The sequence below is a fragment of the Zootoca vivipara genome, chromosome 7, assembly GCF_963506605.1.
Source record: "Zootoca vivipara chromosome 7, rZooViv1.1, whole genome shotgun sequence".
Lineage (NCBI taxonomy): Eukaryota > Metazoa > Chordata > Lepidosauria > Squamata > Lacertidae > Zootoca > Zootoca vivipara.
In genome coordinates, this window is record NC_083282.1 from 68,905,598 (window position 1) to 68,929,650 (window position 24,053).

The 24,053-nt window shown below is 41.8% G+C and overlaps 1 protein-coding gene across 1 annotated transcript in view; it reads right to left on the reverse strand.

The window, feature by feature from the left end:
• Positions 1–24,053, reverse strand: part of PIGU (phosphatidylinositol glycan anchor biosynthesis class U) — a 30,339-nt gene that overhangs the window by 5,292 nt on the left and 994 nt on the right. The window contains exons 2-11 of the mRNA XM_035123274.2: positions 22,898–22,962; positions 21,137–21,196; positions 18,234–18,296; positions 16,491–16,600; positions 12,926–13,026; positions 11,556–11,653; positions 10,630–10,784; positions 5,034–5,177; positions 1,631–1,755; positions 206–348 (exon numbers count right to left, since the gene is read on the reverse strand). Coding sequence (XP_034979165.1) covers positions 206–348; positions 1,631–1,755; positions 5,034–5,177; positions 10,630–10,784; positions 11,556–11,653; positions 12,926–13,026; positions 16,491–16,600; positions 18,234–18,296; positions 21,137–21,196; positions 22,898–22,962 — 1,064 coding nt within the window. The remainder of the gene's footprint in view (positions 1–205; positions 349–1,630; positions 1,756–5,033; positions 5,178–10,629; positions 10,785–11,555; positions 11,654–12,925; positions 13,027–16,490; positions 16,601–18,233; positions 18,297–21,136; positions 21,197–22,897; positions 22,963–24,053) is intronic.

Consider the following 24,053-nt stretch of genomic DNA (forward strand, 5'->3'; position numbering starts at 1 on the left):
TTACACACACCCCTCCGACTCTGGAGATTTCACTAGATAGTACACATGCGCGTGTGCACACACACATGTGTGCACACACACTTTCTAGCCTATTGCTGTAATGCCAAGATTCCTATGATATTTGATTTCTGTGCCCAGTACAAAATCTGTTGCAAGGAACTTAAGAGGGCTACTTAAACCTCACCCACCACCTTGTTTTACTAACCTGTCCTACGTTGAACGTCAAAGTGATGGCGTAATAAAAATTTGAGTTGGCACTTCCTGCATAAATCCAAAGATGCCATAAAACCGGGAAGAGCAGGGAGCAGACAATGAGCACACAGGAGAGGATGAAGACATTCCGGAGGACTGTAATGAAAAGCAGAGGCGTCATTAAAAGTGGTTAGCTGGTATACTAATGAGTCCTTGGCATTGTACCATACCAACTACAATGGGGTGGCAGATACTAATTTAGAGGGTTGTTCCAGAGACAGCTGCTATAGAAATCCCTCTAGTTAGAATAAATAATTAACTGCAATTCCTGTGTCAAATGAAAGCCTTGACAGGCTTATTCTGCACTCATTTCCCCATCGCTTCCACATTTTTTATTTGAGCAGGTGCAACATACAAAAAGTCTAAGCAATAACACTGGAAGATAAATAAAGATGGGGACTAAATGGAAAGCTAAATTTGGACCAAACTTATCCCGTCTTAAAATACAATGAAACATTTTGTATAGCTTTTGCAGAGCATTTCCTTTTTTTACTTTTCAGACACACTAGCTATGCCAGCACAAGACAATTCCCATAACTAATATTGGTTGTTGGTGAAGTGTTTCAATTTACTTACTTGCTTCTGGTATCGACAATGCCTTTTACAAAAAAAATGTTCCCAAGGCGATTCACTGACAAAGCCAGTTTAAACATTTTTAAAGTAAAACCAGGGCGGGGGGGGGAGTTTTGAAAATTCTTTTTATGCATTCTGATGAAACTAATTATCAGTAGATGTCATGATACTTGATCCTACCAAAATTGCTTGCGTATCTAGGCTGAACTCAAAAGTGAACTAAAAAAGAAACAGGTTAAATTCTTAATCCAAAACACAGTCAGCCACAGCTGAATGCCTGAGATTACAAAACCTGCCCCCAAGCAAGTCACTCCAGGAAGAAAAACAAATGCTTCCTGTCGTGAAAGGAGGTGGATCACTAGACTTTGTCAACGTCACCACAGCAGGCAATTAAAGTCATCTTGAAGAATGATTTATTCTCAGTCTGCACACATACAGGGAGGGAGAAAGAAAAACAGCAAGTGTCAACTGCAAGCTGCAGCTGAACAGCCAGAGCGATGAAATGCCAGAGCTCTGAGTTACAACACACACACACACACACTCCGGTCCAATTTTAGATCAGCATAAACGAATCACTTTTTAATTCCATTGATTTCACTGGGAAAGATAAGCATGTGCTTGGTTCTCTCTTATTGAAATCAAAGGGTCTTAGAACTTTGGCCGAATCATTCCTCTGTCGTTTTAAATGCTACTTTACGCTCACTTTCCAACAAGGAATGGCAGTCACTAATGGCTTTTCCAAGGTGGGCAAAAATGACCAGATTAGGGATGGCGGAGGGGAAAGAATAAAATGCAAATCACTTACACTGATACAGGTGGCTCCAGAGTGGAAGGAAGGCCATGTAAAGGGCAATGTCTCCCACAGTTGGGTAGGACTTGAAGATGGAAATTATGGCAAGTTGAACAAACATGAAGAAGATGGGGTGCTCCCTAGAAAAAACCCAAAACAGACTGTAAATAACTGGATGGTGTAGATGCTGCAGTGACGGTAGAGGCTGCTGTTCTATCAGTCTAACCAGCTGGCCTTCCAAGAGCAAAATAAAAACCTTTAGACAGGGATAGCACCATTTCACACTGGGGCAGAAATCAAATGTTGGAATACTCCCTGCATCAAAACTCTTTGCCTGGGGAAATCTGCCATGTCAGGATGGAGCCTAGCCTTCTGTGGTTTGTGCTCCCTGCCACCGGGAGTATTTAAAATACAAAATCTGCCCCCCTCCTTCTTCCAGCATTCAGACATAGTTTATCCCCACATGTGATATATACAGTTTAGCTATGAGATTTTGTCGTATTGCCACCATATTTCATTAGATGACATCATATGCACTCAACATGAGTACAGGTTTGGTAGCATAAGGAAACATGGTGGATAGAATTGGGTGTAGACAACGGCAGAGGCAGCAGAGTGCATGTTTGCGGAAAGACCTACACCACAACTTGAGAGTTTAGCGATAGAATCTGAGAGAGGGGCAAACTCTTATGCTGTACCCTTCCAATGCACGAAGCTCTGACTGCTGCACCAGTGTGGTGTAGCAGCTAAAGTCTTCAAGTAGGACCTGGGAGATGAGGGTTCAAATCCCCGCTCAGCCATGAAGCTCACTGGGTGACCTTGGGTTAGTCATTGAACAGTATTCTACATATTTGCACAAGGATTTCTGCTTGTGCAAAGGCAGATCCCCTCCCTTTCCTCCACCAATGAGTGTTATGTGCCATCTCCAAATCTTCTCCAGAGGGTTGAAGGAACCCCTATAATGTATTTAGGGGGAACAGAGTGGAAGGAGAACATTCTACAGGACAATGAGCAATCCTTGCCTTGACAGAACATTTTCTTATCCCTAATTTGACTGAAAGCCACTCTCACGGTCTTATCTACTTTACAGGGTTGTCGGGAGAATAAAATGGAGAGGAAGAGAGCCACGTATGTCACCTTGAGCTCTCTGGAGGAAAGATGGAACTCAGGAGTGGCGTGAATGTAGCTGTCCCAATTTATAATAAATTGCAAGCTGGGTGATCTGTAAGCTAACTTAGGCCAAGAGACTTGCCCAAGGCCACCCGCTAAGATTCATGGCATGGCCCAGCTCCGTTGCTCTATCTCCCATGCATCATGCTGGGAGTCCTTGTGCAAGAAGCAGGCTGAAGTATGGCTGCCTTCTGACTGTGACAGGGCAAAGATGATGCCTACAAACTGAACGGCAATCTCATCCCTTTTCAGGTAGGTAGCCATGTTGGTCTGACGTAGTCAAAACAAAGTAAAAAAATCCTTCCAGTAGCACCTTAGAGACCAGCTAAGTTTGTCATAGGTATGACCTTTCGTGTGCATGCACACTTCTTCAGATACATGCACACTTTTCAGCATAACTTCACGTGAGATTGGGCCTATAGTATGCGTTGTGGCTATAGTTGACGAGGAAAGGAGATATTAAACTAGTTTGAAGTATCTTGGCAAGGTCAGACCAATCACAGTTGCTGGGAAGTGAAATCATGGTGTGAAAGGGACAGACGATGGTGCCTTCAAACTGAGAGAGACTACTGTGCCACCACACTGCAGTCACAACATGGGGTCACATGAATCCCTTCCATGCTATTCTTAGCTTTGCAAGCACATGGGACAGGCAGAATGTGGCATGACTCCAACCAAGAAGGACAAAATGGATCTCCCAAGACTGCAACTTAATTATGGAAGCTTCTAGACTTCTATGCATTTTATCTTCACAACCACCCTGTGAGATAACGAGGCTACCAAGCTAATTTCACAGCTGAGGCCAGGGTATTTTAACCCAGGTCTTCCAAGGACAAGTAAAAATATATTTTGATATACCACAGTGACTTTGCACAACTATGTACGTATAGTGATATCTCAAGTTTGCTCTCATAGCTTTCATTTTCAGAGCTTATACAGCTAAAATACACAGCTGAGTCCCATCAGCGGAAGCCCCGCATAAGGACTTCCACCTACACAGTGGGGTTTCCATCTTCTACCCCCACATGTACCCTCCATCCCACCAAATTGGCTGGGGTGGGGGGTTGAGAGAACCCCTGGAAATGTGCGAGGGAGGAGAGGGGGATTGTTTAATCGGGTTTGCAAATACAAAACATTAGTCACCGATGGCCAGCGCACCAACACACAACATGGCAATGCTTTGATAGCGCCTCAGAGACAGCTTACTTATTTTGCAAGCAAGATACTTTCGTAAGATGCATGAAATGGATTGGCAAAGTGGCACATTCATGAGCTGAACAACTCTGAACAGTCTAGGCTCTTAAGCATAATATAACTACTCTGATTTTTAGATTGAACTGTTATTATGAAAGTCTTATTTTAATATCTTATTTTTTTTATTGCAAACCACCCACTTGAGAGGGGCTGTGTAGCCCTGAAAGGCATACAGATACCTAAATAATAACAATAAATGAAGTTAAAAGATGAAACAGTTTGTGTATAGTTTTGTAGCAACAGTTTGCAACACATGAAACCTCGTCCATACTTTCATATCTTTTCCGTCCTCTGTAGCTTGAAAATATTTGAAAGACACAACATTTCTAATAAATAAATAATGCATACAAAGCAACATTTATGACACTTTGTTTAATTTGCATTTGCCAGGGGAAGGAGGTCCTATTTTGAGCTACACAGCACTCTCAACCCTAAGTACACCATTATTCCTCAGGAGGTATAAAAGAGTTAAATTAAAACCTTAAACTCAACACTGAATAATAACTGCTGTTCTATGCAGAATCCCTTTTATACAACGAATAAGGCTCAGTTGTAAGCACGGCACCAGGCATGTAAGAAAAACTTACGTATGTTTGCTCCATCTCATTTAAATTGGATTGCATGCGCTGTGTAAGCATGCCATGGCTTCATGGTCCAGACGAGCACCATGGATAACAGTTGAAGGTTCTGGCTGAAACATGAAGCCAGCTATGCGGAATGCAGCACATTTTTCTCTTACATGCACAGCATTATGTTAAACCAAGCTTCAGTTAAAAGAATAATAGCGATGTTCAACAAGGATTAGCCAAGCTAAAGTGAGCAATTGGAGCCCCTCCAGAAGAGAACACTGATCACTCCTGGTGATGGTTTTACACTACCTTGCGCAGCAAAAGCTTTTGTCAGCAGCATTAAAAATTAACACCCCCGGCCAGCAGAAACTGAGGAAGCAGCAGCAGCAACAAAGAAAGAGGCAAGAGTAAAAGAGTCTGCTTACTTTAGTTTCACCGACAAGGGAATAGTATAAAAGAAGACGTTGATCTGAAAGACGCACACGAAAAAGAGGCTGAAGTGCTCGAACATTTCAGCAAAGAAGTACCAGAAGAGGCCAACGTTGGGTGTCAGGTCTGGAACGGAAAGGCTGGAATGGATAGCACAATGTCACAATCAGGGAGTATAAATGCAGCTTAGTAGAACAGTAGATCAACAAACAATCAAGAGTAAAAATGGCATGTTAACGACAAAGACATTACAAAGACCTGGGACTGCCTTTAAAAATGGTTCAGAAACTTCAATTGGTGCAAAATATAACTGTCCACCCACAGGATGTGGCTGGGAAGCTGGAGCGCATTACACCCATATTATACCAGTGTCTGAGCATGATTGAAAGTGCTGGCGATGACATTTAAGGCCCTAAATAGTTTGAGACCCAGCTTATACTTAAAGGACCTCGTTCCCCGCCTTAAAATCTGCTTCGGGTGCCCCACTTAGGTGCCCACCTGTAAAGATACTTAGGCTGTTGTGCTCATGGAGCAGGGACTTCTTTGCTGTGGCCTCACAATTTAGAACTCAATTCTATATGAAGTTAGAAAGCCTCCATCCTTTTGCTCCATCCTTTTTAAACAGGCCTTAAAAATCAATCTTTTTACTGCTGCTTTTTAGCAACTAGTCTGTTTTTTTCTCTCTCTCTCTCTTGCCACACTCATGTCAGTTTCTTCTGGGTTTAGCAGTTCTTCATTTAAAAGGTCTGGTTTTTCATCTAGTTATAACACTGCACTGTGGTTTAGCTTTTTATATATATGTAAACCGTTTTGTAAACCGTTTTGGGAACAATTTGGTTTGATAAGCAATCTATACTTTTTAAAAAATAAACCAAGCATTGCCTTCCCCCACCCAAAGCTAGGCTTTTCCCCATTATCTTCACTATGGCACTTACAGTTCAATTTCAACTGCAAATTTATTTCTGTGGGAAAACAGTGACACCTATTGGTCATAATAGCTTATTGAAGGAAAACCCATTGTCCTTTGTTAGGTAAAGAATAATGACTCTGAGAACAACAACAACACAATGCACTGGGGGACAAACATTTAGTTCCACATTTATCCATTTCTAATGTTTCAGGTTGGAATATCTGGAGGCTGTGGGGCTTCTCACCTTCCCACTGTGTGCAAACACGTTCTTTATAATCTGTCCAAAGAACTGGTGCCTTTGAGACAGTGCTCCTTATAGAATCATAGAATTGGAAGGGATTGGAACCCCCTGCAATGCATGAATCTTTTGCTCATGTGGAGCTCAAACCCACGACCCTGATATTAAGTGTCTCATGCCCTACCTACTGAGCTATCTATCAGAAGCTATGCTTACCTAAAGGATGTACCAAGCAGAGCAACATAAGGGATTGCTTATTGCTTTTCCTTTCTTGTTAGCATTTAATACATTGAGCCATGTTTAACCCACACATAATCTAAACTGTGACTACTTGAATTAAAAATATAAGATGATCCTTCTGGATCAGGCCAGGGGCCCATCTAGTCCACTATTCTGTTCTCTCCGTAGCCAATCAGATGTCTATGGGAAACACACAACTGCTCTTAAAGAGCCTTTGAACACAGCTTCTCTTAATTTACAGGATCTCCATTATAACAAATCTCAGCCTTATGAATGCTTGTTATCCAAACATCATTGCATGCTCCTCAGTTATAATGCCAGTACAGCTCTATGTAATTAGTAAAGGTAAAGGTAAAGGGACCCCTGACCATTAGGTCCAGTCGTGACCGACTCTGGGGTTGCGCGCTCATCTCACATTATTGGCCGAGGGAGCCGGTCATGTGGCCAGCATGACAAAGCCGCTTCTGGCAAACCAGAGCAGCACATGGAAACGCCGTTTACCTTCCCGCTGTAGCGATTCCTATTTATCTACTTGCATTTTGACATGCTATTGAACTGCTAGGTTGGCAGGAGCTGGGACCAAACAACGGGAGCTCACCCCGCCACAGGGATTCGAACCGCCGACCTTCTGATCAGCAAGCCCTAGGCACAGTGGTTTAACCACAGCGCCACCTGGGTCCCCTATGTAATTAGTTGTTGTTGTTTAGTCGTTTAGTCGTGTCCGACTCTTCGTGACCCCATGGACCATAGCACGCCAGGCACTCCTGTCTTGCACTGCCTCCCGCAGTTTGGTCAAACTCATGTTCGTAGCTTTGAGAACACTGTCCAACCATCTTGTCCTCTGTCGTCCCCTTCTCCTAGTGCCCTCAATCTTTCCCAACATCAGGGTCTTTTCCAAGGATTCTTCTCTTCTCATGAGGTGGCCAAAGTATTGGAGCCTCAGCTTCACGATCTGTCCTTCCAGGGAGCACTCAGGGCTGATTTCCTTAAGAATGGATAGGTTTGATCTTCTTGCAGTCCATGGGACTCTCAAGAGTCTCCTCCAGCACCACAATTCAAAAGCATCAATTCTTCGGCGATCAGCCTTCTTTATGGTCCAGCTCTCACTTCCATACATCACTACTGGGAAAACCATAGCTTTAACTATACGGACCTTTGTAGGCAAGGTGATGTCTCTGCTTTTTAAGATGCTGTCTAGGTTTGTCATTGCTTTTCTCCCAAGAAGCAGGCGTCTTTTAATTTCGTGACTGCTGTCACCATCTGCAGTGATCAAGGAGCCCAAGAAAGTAAAATCTCTCACTGCCTCCATTTCTTCCCCTTCTATTTGCCAGGAGGTGATGGGACCAGTGGCCATGATCTTGGTTTTTTTGATGTTGAGCTTCAGACCATATTTTGCGCTCTCCTCTTTCACCCTCATTAAAAGGTTCTTTAATTCCTCCTCGCTTTCTGCCATCAAGGTTGTGTCATCTGCATATCTGAGGTTGTTGATATTTCTTCCGGCAATCTTAATTCCGGCTTGGGATTCATCTAGTCCAGCCTTTCGCATGATGAATTCTGCATATAAGTTAAATAAGCAGGGAGACAATATACAACCTTGTCGTACTCCTTTCCCAATTTTGAACCAATCAGTTGTTCCATATCCAGTTCTAACTGTAGCTTCTTGTCCCACATAGAGATTTCTCAGGAGACAGATGAGGTGATCAGGCACTCCCATTTCTTTAAGAACTTGCCATAGTTTTCTGTGGTCGACACAGTCAAAGGCTTTTGCATAGTCAATGAAGCAGAAGTAGACGTTTTTCTGGAACTCTCTAGCTTTCTCCATAATCCAGCGCATGTTTGCTATTTGGTCTCTGGTTCCTCTGCCCTTTCGAAATCCAGCTTGCACTTCTGGGAGTTCTCGGTCCACATACTGCCTAAGCCTGCCTTGTAGAATTTTAAGCATAACCTTGCTAGCGTGTGAAATGAGCGCAATTGTGCGGTAGTTGGAGCATTCTTTGGCACTGCCCTTCTTTGGAATTGGGATGTAGACTGATCTTCTCCAATCCTCTGGCCATTGCTGAGTTTTCCAAACTTGCTGGCATATTGGGTGTAGCACCTTAACAGCATCATCTTTTAAAATTTTAAATAGTTCAGCTGGAATATCATCACTTCCACTGGCCTTGTTATTAGCAATGCTTTCTAAGGCCCATTTGACTTCACTCTCCAAGATGTCTGGCTCAAGGTCAGCAACCACACTACCTGGGGTGTACGAGACCTCCATATCTTTCTGGTATAATTCCTCTGTGTATTCTTGCCACCTCTTCTTGATGTCTTCTGCTTCTGTTAGGTCCTTACCACTTTTGTCCTTGATTATGGTAATCTTTGTACGAAATGTTCCTTTCATATCTCCAATTTTCTTGAACAGATCTCTGGTTTTCCCCATTCTATTGTTTTCCTCTATTTCTTTGCATTGATCATTTAAGAAGACCCTCTTGTCTCTCCTTGCTGCTTTTTGGAAATCTGCATTCAGTTTCCTGTATCTTTCCCTATCTCCCTTGCATTTTGCTTGCCTCCTCTCCTCCGCTATTTGTAAGGCCTCGTTGGACAGCCATTTTGCTTTCTTGCATTTCCTTTTCCTTGGGATGGTTTTCGTTGCTGCCTCCTGTATAATGTTACGAGCCTCCATCCATAGTTCTTCAGGCACTCTGTCCACCAAATCTAAATCCTTAAACCTGTTCCTCACTTCCACTGTGTATTCATAAGGGATTTGATTCAGATTATATCTTACTGGCCCAGTGGTTTTTCCTACTTTCTTCAGTTTAAGCTGGAATTTTGCTATAAGAAGCTGATGATCTGAGTTACAGTCAGCTCCAGGTCTTGTTTTTGCTGACTGTATAGAGCTTCTCCATCTTTGGCTGCAGAGAATATAATCAATCTGATTTCGATGCTGCCCATTTGGTGATATCCATGTGTAGAGTCGTCTCTTGTGTTGTTGGAAGAGAGTGTTTGTGATGACCAGCTTGTTCTCTTGACAGAACTCTATTAGCCTTTGCCCTGCTTCATTTTGAACTCCAAGGCCAAACTTGCCAGTTATTCCTTTTATCTCTTGATTCCCTACTTTAGCATTCCAATCCCCTGTAATGAGAAGAACATCCTTCTTTGGTGTCATTTCTAGAAGGTGTTGTAGGTCTTCATAGAATTGGTCAATTTCACTTTCTTCAGCACCGGTAGTTGGTGCATAAACTTGGATTACTGTGATGTTAAAAGGTCTGCCTTGGATTCGTATCGAGATCATTCTGTCATTTTTGAGATTGCATCCCAATACAGCTTTTGCCACTCTTTTGTTGACTATGAGGGCCACTCCATTTCTTCTACAGGATTCTTGCCCACAGTAGTAGATATGATAGTCACCCGAACTGAATTCGCCCATTCCCTTCCATTTTAGTTCACTGATGCCCAGGATGTCGATATTTATTCTTGTCATCTCATTTTTGACCACATCCAGCTTACCTCCATCCATGGTTCTTACATTCCAGGTTCCTATGCAATATTTTTCTTTACAGCATCGGACTTTCCTTTCGCTTCCAGGCATATCCGCAACTGAGCGTCCTTTCGGCTTTGGCCCAGCCGCTTCATCAGCTCTGAATCTACTTGTACTTGTCCTCCGCTCTTCCTCAGTAGCATGTTGGACGCCTTCCGACCTGAGGGGCTCATCTTCCAGCGTCATAACTTTTATATGCCTGTTGTCTTTGTCCATGGAGTTTTCTTGGCAGGGATACTGGAGTGGCTTGCCAGTTCCTTCTCCAGGTGGATCACGTTTAGTCAAAACTCTCCACTATGACCTGTCCATCTTGGGTGGCCCTGCATGGCATAGCTCATAGCTTCTCCGAGTTATTCAAGCCCCTTCGCCACGACAAGGCATTGATCCATGAAGGATTAGTAATTAGTACTGTACAGCAATTTACTTGAGCTCCTGTTTATCAAGTATCTTCCAAACCATCTTCCAAACTGTTATTCAAAGCATTCAGATAAATGAAGTTGCGCTATTCACCCAGCAAAGAATCACCCCTAATTAACACAACATTGAACAAACATACATATCTTTTAAAAGGAGGCTTAATTCAATATTTTAATTGTTCTACTGTTTTGTGTTCTGAACTCACAAGTACAATAAGAAGCTCTTCACAAGGGGGGACGGTGGTTTTATAGTGCAAGTTCTACTTACATGAAACCATACACAGACGGAATAAAATCCCAAGAGTTGAGGAGGAAGAATGAGAGACAAATAATCACCACCAGGCTTCCCAAATACAGAGCTGCATACTGCATGGTGTAAAGCCAGAAGCCTTTGCTTTTCATTTTCACTGGTATGAACTGACGCTATTGGGGGAGAAACAACATCACAAAGTAAGTTTTTTGAAATGGAAACATAACATATGAAATAAAAAAACCTTTTCCAGATCTGGGTTTGCATATTTATGGAAGAGTGGCTGTAATACAGAAGGCACTTTTATTTTAATAATAGTGCAAAATCCTAAATATCTGGGAATGGTAGGGTAACAATGGAAAGGACCAGTGTCCAGCAGGGCTAAAAAGTGGTTTGCAAAATTTTGTTATCAATCCCCAAATCTTGGGGAAAATATCCTGTACCCTCTGACTGAGAACCTCATTTAATCTGTTTCACAGGGCTGTGTGTGAACAATTAAAGATTCCAATCGCATCTGACTCCCTGAAGGACTTAGATCAACATTCAGAAAAAGAGAAGCCAGATGCAGAAGGGCAAGAAAGAGATTTGCTGTCAACTGCAGGGCATTCTTAGACTTAATTGGTTCAGAAGAAAAGACAGTCATCAAAACTCTCCCCACTTTAGCTAGATCAGCACAGGCAAAAGCCTGGCATTTCACAATTTGCTCAGTAACATTGGCCACGAGAGAATGGAAGAGTGCTCTGTCTCAGCCAAGGCGAGCTGAAAACAATTTGCAGGTTGCTTTCCAGTTCGAGCCGTCTGCCCCCAAGGAAGTCTTGCAAACTGTTCGTAACCAGTGCGACTGTGGTACCTATCAGTTTGTGTTTGCTGCTCTTTCTGTTTGCTGATGGTTGATAGGAGAAGCCATATTAAAAACATAGCTTTTGCTCCTGTAGAATGTTTACCTGCAATAAATACAGAACGGCTGGCGCAAACAAGGTGAGAGGGTACAGGGACTGGTATGTTGCTAAGGCCAGAAATACAGCACTGAGCAAGGCACTACCTGCAAAACAGGAAAACAACATAATTGCGACAGCACGAGACTTTCCAGACTCAAATGGGCTTCTAAAATGAAAGCATTTGGTCAAAAAAAAAGGAGACTGAAGGGTGCTAAGACAAACATTCCCTCCATGCATGCATTGCAGATTGCCAGATGAAACGGTCTTCCCTCTCCCCCCTCTGTGCGCTGTTCACCTGACAATACCACACACCCCCTGAGCCAATTTCAGGGGGCATGTAGGGCGTGGGCGAGATGAAGACCCATTGCGCAAGCTGAAGTTCTTGCTTGTTGGGTGAACCTCACACATTATCTCCAGGCAAACAGTGAGGGTGGTTGTACATAATCTATGTGTCTGGACAAGGAGTCTGAACAGGAACAATGTAAATTCTGTGCACACCCATTCAAAACATTTCAGCATCTGCTGTCTAGGCCATGGTAGATGTAGCAATGTGGACATCAATAAGGCTGCAGAGGGTTTTGCAGCAAGGGTAGGTGAACACATGACAAACAGAAAAGCTGTTTGACAATATTTTTAGCAATGAACCTAATTGCTCACCTTCTAGCAAGCAACAAGCATCAGCATAATTACTATTTTTTTAAAAAATGCTATGTTGGCTTCTGGAGCATACCATTAATACTCAAAAGATGGAATTATTCAAAGGACATAACTAAAACTGTTTATATATCCTACGAGTAATACATTGTGGCTGAACTTCTAAGTAACTATGATTAATACATAATGGTAATATGGGGGGTGGGGGGTGGGGGAGAGAAGTCCCGTTAGGCCTAGAAAAGGCTTCAACATTTCCCACTATTAATTCAGTGGCCAAGGAGTCATATATAGCCCCTACACCCAGGACTCTTCCTTCTGGCGCCCAGAACTCTCTCCAGACTCCACCTCTCACTGTCCCAGCTTCACAGCTGAAGTGGTTTTGCCTGGCTGGAATGCCACCTTGAACTCTCACTTGCCTTAATGGAGGAACAGAGAGGGGTGGGTGGGTGTAGAAAATTGCCTACAGCACAATTGCCTCCGGCCCCGCCCACAACTGGCATGTGGCTCTCAGAAAACTGCCCAGAAGCAAATGTGGCTCTCAGACTGAAAAGGTGTTCAGTTGTGACATCAAAGACTGCAGAACCACAAACCCATCTGCAATCTCATTTGCCTGACAGCTCAAACACAAACACACACATTTTCTGCATTTAAAGTGGCACATTTTTTAACTGTTATAAAAAGAAAAGCTGAGAGGTATACCCATTTCCCCCAAAATCAATTACCTTTAATTGTTGCCAAAATGAAGAATGCAATTACGGTATTGTTGATGGCACAAGTGGACTTTGCAACACAAGACATCACAGTATATGGATTTAAGAGATAACTGGAAAAGAACAAAAACACAAAGTCAGGGTCCCAGAATGCCTACTCTTTCTCCCACTTCCTCTATACTGTATCTCTCCTTTGACCTAGCTGTTTGACCTTTGGCCTAACCCTGTAATTTGCATCCCCAGCTGATACAAACCTTAAGTATGCATATAATTGTATTTGTACATTTGCCCTTTGCTTATCTAGCCTCTCCTTTCCTTCTCCTCCATCAAAAAGAGGTTATAAGCTGCTTAGGGTAGAGAACTGTACTTTTTCTTTTTTCTTATGCTACTCTGTACATTAAGGGCAATGACAGCAGTCACGAAATTAAAAGACGTCTGCTTCTTGGGAGAAAATCTAGACAGCATCTTAAAAAGCAGAGACATCACCTTGCCGACAAAGGTCCGTATAGTTAAAGCTATGGTTTTCCCAGTAGTGATGTATGGAAGTGAGAGCTGGACCATAAAGAAGGCTGATCGCCGAAGAATTGATGCTTTTGAATTATGGTGCTGGAGGAGACTCTTGAGAGTCCCATGGACTGCAAGAAGATCAAACCTATCCATTCTGAAGGAAATCAGCCCTGAGTGCTCACTGGAAGGACAGATCCTGAAGCTGAGGCTCCAATACTTTGGCCATCTCATGAGAAGAGAAGATACCCTGGAAAAGACCCTGGTGTTGGGAAAGATTAAGGGCACAAGGAGAAGGGAATGACAGAGGATGAGATTGTTGGACTGTGTTCTCGAAGCTACCAACATGAGTCTGACCAAACTGCGGGAGGCAGTGCAAGACAGGAGTGCCTGGCGTGCTCTGGTCCATGGGGTCACAAAGAGTTGGACACTACTAAACGACTAAACAACAACAACATAAAATAAGCTGCAGATAAGGAGTTAAAATGAACACCAAGCAATCAGGATTCTTTTTTATTTCTGGGATGCGCATGCTTTGTCATCCAAGACCCTGAACTGAAATGGTACCTTTGGGACCCTGCCAAGTTAAATAGGTTTGCCGACAAACCTATTTTCCAGCACAGCACAAGATAATTACAAGAGTCTAAGGAGGAAAGGTGAATGTTAGAGGAGAAAGAGTACATTTAAAATGCAATCTCATTCGGAAGCATGATGATGTAATAGGGGAAACTGTCCTTTTGTATGCAAAGTGAGTTTGGCAGAGGGTGAGATTAGGATAGGTAGAGGAATGGAAACTTTATATGTAGCGGAACTAAGAAATATGAGTTTGAAAGGGCTGGATTGATATATTTTATACTGGTTCAGTTTGCATGCAACACTAAACCAAACCATGGTTTAGTAGTGCAAACTAGCAAGTGTGTGGGTTCCTGGTGAGAAGACCATGGCTGCTTTGCTCCTCCACTGGTCTTGCTGCTGATGCTGTGCTACTGTGAGCTATGCCATGGTTTGGCCTAGCATTATATTTGAACCAGAGTTTGTGACTCAAGACAAACCATGAGCTGTAGCCAAGTTTGTTTCCTATGATTTAGCAATCATGGTTTGCCTGGGGGAGATAAACCACCAGCACACCGTCAAATGTAACCCTAACCCAAAGCATGGCTTAGCTCACAGTATGGTAGTGACAGGACCAGAGTAGCCACCCTGTTCTCTTTGGGAACCAAGGTTAGCTTATATAAGCTACGTCATGGTTTGGCTTAGTGTTACATGGGAACCAGGTTGCTGATGTATTAGAAAAATTATGTTTTCCCTTTTCCCCTATGCATTTCTTCTTTCATTTATGCATATATTTTTTGACTAAGACTACAATTTTGTACACGCTTATCTGGGAGTAAGTCTATTGAAGCCAGTGGGATGTACTTCTGAGCAGATGTGTATGTGATTACACAGTCAGGCTGCAAGCCTTTCAGACTTTGAGACTTCACCTACCTATCATTCCCTCTAATTGTAAATTCGGGTGGTGGATGCAACAACAACAACAACAATAATAATAATAATAATACCCCATCCATCTGGTTGGGTTTCCCCAGCCATTCTCGGCAGCTCCCAACAGAATATTAAAACATTGTTTTAGCCAACAATGGTCACTGAGAAACAAAAGGGGGATATCAAAATACGCAGGGAAACCCTGAGTTCTGCCAGAGTACAGGAAGACCCCAAAGGGGCAGCTCCCTCCCAGAAAAGCTCAATAAGGACTGAGCATGATCAGTAACCACAGAATAATGATTGTCTGCAAGAAAAGAAAAATAGAAAACTGGGGAAAGACTAAGTGGAATGGCCTGGGGAAAGAGGGCATGACTGGCTGGCACACTGAACAGAAGCAGTCTTACTGAGAGATGAGTATATGCTGCAACACCTTGATGGAGGCCCCACTTTTTAATGTACAATTACTGATACTTGTCCTTCCACATTTGGTAATGGATAAACGGTAAAAACAGGGGGGAAATAGCGTGCAACACCTTTAAGAAATAATACGGTTTGCCACTGAATAGGTTTTATTAAAGAAATTAAGTGAACACACAGAAGATGATTCAAGGACCATTATATGCTAACGGGAGGACACTTAGAATGGGTTTGATTGCAACTGTGTGGGTGGCAGGCTTTGTGGGAGGTGTTGCAAGCCTTGAACACAGCTGAGTTAGAGTGGTTGAGAGATTACAAGATTAAAAAGCACACACATCACTGTATATCTTCCAGAGGATTGTTCTTTTTAATTATTTTAAGATACAGTTCCTTAATAAAAAAACCTGAGCAATTCAGTTGTTTCTTTTCACTAGGCTCAAAAGGGACACACAGATAGATTATTGCTCAGTAGGTGAGATTCTGGGTGAATCATTACCATTATAATAAAAGTATTAGGAATAAAGACACAGCAAGATAAGGTGTGTGAGTTAAAAGCCCTTTAGGTGCTATCCTGGGATAGGCCCCAGGCAGCTGCTTCAAGAAACTGGATCAGGGCAGGAGGAAGGGGAGATTCTCTGTTTCTGAAAGTCAAGCTTGCGAAGGTAGTTTGGGGAAAGAAGTCTGCAATTTTAGCAGACTTCATTGGGTTCATGAAGCTTATTCATTGGGTTCATGAACTTATTCTCTTTCCCTCTTGTTAGAGGGACAAGAAGGAAAGGGCAGAAATGTTTACTGGGGGGGGGGGAAGAGAGGGGAAAACCACAAACCATAACAGTATTGTGCACCTTTGGAATGGTCAGGATGGTTGTGTGCAGACAATGATCAAAAACATAGTTTTGAGAACTGTGAATGAGCTGCGGGAATATATGCCATTTCCTTCCCAGGCCTCTCCTCCCCTTGTGGACAGGGCATAATTCATTATTTCCTGTCTTAATCAAACCATAGTTTACTGGTTGGGAGATGGTATGTTTGGCAGAACGAGGAGACATGGAAGCCTGGCTGTGTGAACAGGATTCCACTAGTACTTCTCTGGATCCAAGCCAATATAATTAGTAATAACAAATGTTCTGTGTACTGTATTAGAATATTTTTACCCACTGAAGGCAATACTTACAACAGTGCAACCTTGAGAGGGATGTAGTACATTTCCATGGGGGTCCGAATAAGCTCAGTTGCATCAGGTGCATATTTATCCAGTTCTATTAGTAGTTTTTGCTTTTTAAACTGGATAGGAAAGAAAAACGAGATGTCAAAAAAACACTATATTTGTATAAGTTAACCAGCCTCATTATTGTGCTGCCTGAAGAAAATTTCTTTTTAATATAGCCCAAAGCTTATAAACTTAGTACTTAGATTTTCTTACAACCTTTTCATAGGCAGAACTATTTTGTGTGACACGAACAACTACAAACCACAGTAGTTTCCCCCCTCAGCATTGCATCAGATTCATATGAGGACAATTTTAGAAATATATTGATGTAATTATATATTTAAAATGTCACTTGCTAGTTAAATCAATATTGACCTTTCAGAAGAGAGAATTCAAAATTGCTTGAATTGCAAGCATTACAGCTGCAGTAGTTTCCTTTCAGTTTTCATGAGTTAATAAGGAAAAGGTCAAGTCTCAATTTAGATTGAGATTTATTGGGTGGATACTTACTGTGTGTCTCTGCCTCCTATTTGTACTGCAAAATGATTCACCAAGATAATGGGCATATCAATCTATATTAAAAGCCTTTGCCGTAAGGATCTCTTCTACAGACCATAAGAAAAGTATTATCCTCTCCTTTCCAGAGAGGGTTTTTAGTTTCATATTTCGTACAATGGTATTTCAAAGGGATTGGTACGGATGAATCAGTCCTGCTGGAATACTAGACTAGACTGGCTGAGTTGGGACAATCATACCTTGAAGCCAAAATATTTACAAGATCTCTCCCCCCCCCCCCGCACCCACAGCCCCTTTGTGAGCAAACAAACCATAATATCTCTAATTAACCATAGTTTCCCATTTTTCGTTCAAACTGGGAAACTATGGTCACCAGCTTCCAAGCAAGCTAGAATATTAACCCAACTTCAAACCAGGACTTAATGTCCCGGATTGTTATGGCACTGGCAACTATAGTTTCCCGGTTTGGATGAAATGGGAAGCTATAGTCCAGGCATCCCCAAACTTCGGCCCTCCAGATGTTTTGGACTACAATTCCCATCTTCCCCGACCACTGGTCCTGTTAGCTAGGGATCATGGGAGTTGTAGGCCAAAACATCTGGAGGGCCGCAATTTGGGGATGCCTGCTATAATCAATTAAACGCTTCTTGGGTTAAGCACAGCTCATGCAAAGGGAAGGCAAAGGGGGATCTTGTCTGCACTGCAGTCAGCACTGAAAAAAATAGAAGAGTAGGTACAGATAGTGCCATGTGCCTAAGAAAGGCTAATTTCCCACTCCAACATCATGCTGCAAAAATTCATTCAGATGTAAATCCAGCAGCAGCGTAACCAAAGTGGAGCTCATGAGCAGAGTCAAATGCAGCCTTTTGCCCTCTCTTGCCCAATTATTGTCCTCCTTCACTCTTATTCTCTCTCTCTCTCTCTCTCTCTCTGTGATACTGTGTGGTTTCAGTACTCAATGACTGCAAAATAATGTAACTATCGTGAAGATCTGTGACAGTAAATTTCAATATGTGGGAGCAGATATTCATATACAACAGATGCGCAAATTACACCACATAGCAGGTGGGTAACCCAACAAGTAAAGAAAATGCTTATTAGAAAGAAAAATGAGGAAAGAGAAGACAACACACAGCAAATGGCCTATCCATGTAGACAATAACCAAATAAACAAATGACACATTTACTTACCGTAACTTTGTTGTAATCCTGAACGGCCAAATAGAGAGCGACAGCAGTCAACATATCTGTAATCTGAATAAAATATCACCAATATTAATGGAAAAACACTTGAGAATGAAAAGCATCACAATGAAACATGTTACTTTACAAAAATGTTTTTTTAAAAGTAACATCAGCTCCTGAGGCAATTTGCAATGTTCAGGAATGCAAACATCATGGGCCAAAAAGATATTAAAATTGTATTTTTCTACCTGCAAGTTTAAATTATGATGAGTAGATTTATATATTTTTAATTTATTTATTATTATTATTATTATTATTATTATTATTATTATTATTATTATTATTACAACTACAACTTACTACCCACCCTTCACCCCAAGGTTCCAGGGCAGGTTACAACTATTAAGACACATTATTAAGAACAGTTTGAAGCAACATAAAATACAGAAATAAGATGGGTTCTAAAAATATACACCTCAAGTGTAAAATTCCCAGTATACCTCAGGTGGGTTACAGTAAAAAGATAAAATAAAATAAAAACCACAATACTGCATAAGCTTAAAATACAAAACAGAATAAAGCCAGCAGAAGAATAAATACTGATTAAAAACTGGCAATGAGAAACAACAGCAGTTCAAAAGTGCTTTAAAGTGCTGGAAAAAATGAGAAAAAACAAAGGTATCTGCCTGGCGCCAAAGAGCCCACAATTCAGGAGGCAGTACGGCGGATAGTCCAGAACTGAGATTCTATAGCTGAAAAGGTCCTCTCTCTGGAAGCCACCCACCAAACCTCAATTGGTGGGAGTACCTGCAGAAAAGCCAGAGAAAGGCCTCCAGGGAGCAGGCAATCCTTCAAATAATCTGCGCAAAGCCATTTAAGATTTTAAAGGTCACTATCAGCATTTTGAATTGGGCTAGAAACAGACTGGAAGTCAGCGCGGATGGTAAAATACTGGTGTAACATGATCATATCAGCCAGTCCCAGAGTTAACAATCTTGTAACCCCATGTTAAAACCAATGAAAGTTTCTAGATCACGTTTAAAGGCAGTCCCAGGTATAACACAATATCATTGGCTCATCACTCTCCCTGGAAGGATCTAGGAAACGGAGCATTTTGAGAACCTAGTTGACAGTGGAGCTCATTCATCAAGTCCCACGCAAGTTCAAACAGTTTGACAAACTCTTGTTTCAGTGCTCATCCCTGTTAGGTCTCTATTCCTCTCACTGTGCAGGTCCCATGCCTGTGTTATGCATTCCAGCAAAGATCGTTGGAATCACGGGAGCGGATGTTTGCTGTATTCTGTTTCCGTTTGTATTTTTCCTTCTTCGGACTTCTCTCAGCGAGAGGAGACATGTTTTTCTTTTGTTCTGCCCTACCCTTAATAAAGTAGTGTTTAGTACGCAACCTGGCTCCATCTGCGTTTTATCTCTGCTGGACTCTGAATATGTGCTCAGTGTCTCCAAGACATGAGGCGTAATAAATCATCGGGAAGGGCTGCCAGAACCCCCTAGAGCTGCACGCTGAATGCTGATGGGAGAGACGGGCTAGAGTCGTCCTTGCTTTATGCCTGTGGATCGTTCCTGCCCTCGGCTGACCCAACAGCCCTTCCCAACAATTTATTACGACTCATGTCTTGGAGACACTGAGCACATATTCAGAGCATCTTTCTTGGCAAGCAAACATCCCATGATAACTTTTTTAAAAAAAGGAAAAAATACATGTAGATTTAAAGCATTCTAGGATATGCCACATGTCAACAGAATACAGTCATACCTTGACATCCGAAGGCTTCGACTTCCGAAGATTTTGACTTCCGAAGTCGAAGCCTCCGGAAGTCCTCCTGGCACGCGCGTTCTGCACCTGCACAGAGCAGCGTGCGTGGTCGGCGCATGCACAGAAGCGGTGCTTCAACAACCAAAAACCTCGACTAATGAAGACGACCGCAGAACGGATCATCTTCGTAAGTCGAGGTACCACTGTATCATATAATTAACGGCTTTCTGGAGGAAAAATTACAACTACCACCTTGTTTAGGAAAGTGTACTCTAGAATTTGAATGTTTCAATAGTTAGAAAGGAAATAGCATATGCAGCAGGAATGGGAAACTTTTGGGAGCCATGGAAGGATGGATGGGAATTTGATGGAACAGAATTATTTATTTATAGAATTTATATATCGCCCGATACCCGGAGGTCTCAGGGCGGTTCACAAATATTATGGATTGATGTAATGTATCTATCTTTTTTCCTTTCCCCCTTCTTTTTCTTTCACTTTTTTCTTTTTTATTCTTCAGTTCTGTATTTTGTACTCTTATAAATTCTCATACAGTGGTACTTCGTAAGACAAATGCCTTGCGCAACGAAAAACTCGCAAGACGAAAGCGTTTTGTGATGTTTTTTGTGACTCGCAAAACAAAGTTTTTTATGGCCGCTCTTCGCAAGACGAATTTTTTTATCGCAAGACGAAGCGACTTGCAGAACGAATTAATTTCGTCTTGCGAGGCACCACTGTGTGTGTGTATATATATATATATATATATATATATATATATATATATATAGGCCCCTGACCATCAGGTCCAGTCGTGTCCGACTCTGAGGTTGCGGCGCTCATCTCGCTCTATAGGCCAAGGGAGCTGGCGTTTGTCCGCAGACAGCTTCCGGGTCATGTGGCCAGCATGACAAAGCTGCTTCTGGCGAACCAGAGCAGCGCACAGAAACGCCGTTTGCCTTCCCACTGAAGTGGTCCCTATTTATCTACTTGTACTTTGATGTGCTTTCGAACTGAATTTATAAGAGTACAATACACACACACATAGGAAAGTGTACTCTACATGCTCAATAAAACAATGAATAAGCTCTGAAAGAGAGGCAATTGAGCTGTGGATGAAAATGAAAGCAATACTTACCATAAATACTAGCTCAGCATAATCAATCAGGAAGTGAAAGAGGTATATTATTAGTGGAGTCTAGGGGCGAAACAAAGAGAGAAATACAATTAACCTGAGTAAACCGCTTTCAAATCAAAGCAACAAACGAACACATTATTTCCCGGAAATGACACAAAGTCTACACTTTAGCTTCATATAATTGTGTTACTTAGGGACGCATTAAGTTAACATTTACTCAGAGCAGACCTATTGAAATTAACAGACAAACATCAAGCATAAGATTGCACTTTAGCTACCACCCTAATTTTAATTTTATCTTATGAAGCAAAACCCCCAAAGTATTACACCAATGGCTTTTACATTTCCAGCCATGCTCCCAATGATAATGCATAGTTAGGTCAGCTATTGCCTTCTTCAAGCTAACAAATAATAACAAATCCTCTGAGTTTACACTGGACAAATAGGATTTCCCATCCAAAAGAAGTTTATATAGCCATTATGGTAAGCTGCTAATGGGGAAAAAACACCTGGGTATGTTCCTTCCTTGTATCAAGGTGATCAGAGGAACGGGAGTAGGGCCAACCCTAGTATTAGGTAGAGTAAGGCAACCACTTCAGGCGGCAAGTTCTGAGGAGCAGACAGAAGCAGCAAGATATAGGAAGACAGAGCTATATGTGTCACATGGCCTGGCCTGCACTCCTAAACCAGCTTACTGCCCTAAATTGCTACTGCTGACATTGTACCATCACCAATGTTGAAATAAAATTCAGCTGTTAGACTGGTCAACTCATGTACAGCGGTATCTCGAGTTACAAACGCCTCAGGTTACAAACGCTTCAGGTTACAAACTCTGCTAACCTGGAAGAGTTACCTCGAGTTGAGAACTTTGCCCCGGGATGAGAACAGAAATCATGTGCCGGTGGCGCAGCAGCAGCAAAAGGCCCCATTATCAAAAGCACGCCTCTAGTTAAGAACAGTTTCAGGTTAAGAACGGACCTCCAGAACGAATTAAGTTCGTAACTAGAGGTACCACTGTACATGGAAAAGTTGCCATCTTGACCTTCGCCTCAGGAAGGAAAGTCTTGGACCAGTCCTGAGCAGATCTTTGTGAGTTCCCTGTATGCAATTCTCACTCACAATGTGGAATTGTATTAGCTCATTTATTTTAATTAATATTTTATAGCAGTCTTTTCATTTGAAAATAAACTTCTAGAGTGCATAACAACAGAATAAAAGAATGATTTACTTGAGAACCAGAACAAAAGTATCAGTTACTGTACTTGAGATTCAGAGATTCAGTAACTTCCACAGTACATTGAGGAAAAGCTGGATGAGGATATGAAAGATGCAGACAACCCTCCCATTCCCCAGATTGCCCTGTTACACTAACTGTATGTGCACATATAACTTCAGTAAATTTATTAGATACCCTTTTCTAAAAAAAAAAAATTGCAGCAATTAAAATATACCAAGAACAAAAACAATGCAACAGCAATACCTCTGCTCTGCCCAAGGATGACAAATCACCGGAAACAACCAATTAGCATGATGCCAAAATGTTAAAACCAGCCAATCCCATCACATCCTATACTTATGTAGGTGCACATATAAGAAGTGAGAAAGGAGTACTGTAACAGGATTCTGTGCAGTGTCTCAAACACCCTCCACATGAGTTACCATGCCTTCATGTGAGAAAAGATGTGCCCTCTTCACTTCAGAATTTCCAAGATAAATAACATTTCAATATATTTTTTAAAAAATGAATCACTGCATACTTACTTCATGAAAAACATCACCAGAATATGGAGACACGCCCAAATCAAGTAAGGCTAGCCCCTCGACCACTGGGGGAAAAAAAAAAACATTATGCAAAATTGCTGTTATTGGTTTAAATGCCCAAGATTGAAAATAGTGAGGGTTCACTCATATAGATCCAAACACAAATTCACCACTCAAACATATTCTGCGTACTGTATTATTATTTTATTAGTTATTCTGTTTCATGAGTTGCTTTTTACATTAAAAAGTCTTAAAGTGACATTGACAATAATAAATCACAGCATATAAAAACAATTTAAAATCAGAGTAAATTTGAAAGACTAACTACACAAGACATAGAAATCCTCATCCAAGAGTAAATTCATATGGGCAAAGTCTTACCCATCCCACTAATTGATAAGCACCACCATAGGAGACAATTTTAATTAATCAATTGATTAACCCTGGGTAAAGTCTTAGCCTAGCACCTAAAAACTGACAGAAATGGCACCAGGAGCCCCTTCCTGAAATCAGCATTCTACAGATGGCGGGGCAACATTGAAAAGGCCCCTTCTTGTTTTGCCACCCTCCACTCTTCCCTCAGGTGGGCCACACAGGGCACACACTCTAATGTTGATTGCAGGGCATGGGCTGGTCCTCATGGGGAGAGGTGATCCTTCAGGTATTTCTGCCTTATGCGCTTTAAAGGTCAAAAGCAGCATTTTGAATGAAATTGTTGCTTTGAAAATTTTGCAGATCATTACCAGTATGTACGTACATATATACATATGCATTTCATATAATTAGTACATAATACCGTACTGGATTTCAGATGACATACTTCCCAGTTGCCAGAGTTTTCCATTACTGTATTAACTAACACAGAGACAGCAAATTATTATTTCTTTGATAACAGAAGTTTTACAAGGAGAAGTCATATTTTTAGCTACCAGTTCTTTTGATGGTAGCAACTGGGTAAACACCCCTTGAATGCTCTACTATGCACCTTATATGGAATTTGATCATGGGGCAACAGGAGGACAGAAATAAGGTAAAAAGAAGTTCAAATGGCGTTTAATTGTAACTCTAAAGGCCCCTGACCATCAGCTCCAGTCGTGTCCGACTCTGGGGTTGCGGCGCTCATCTCGCTCTATAGGCCGAGGGAGTCGGCGTTTGT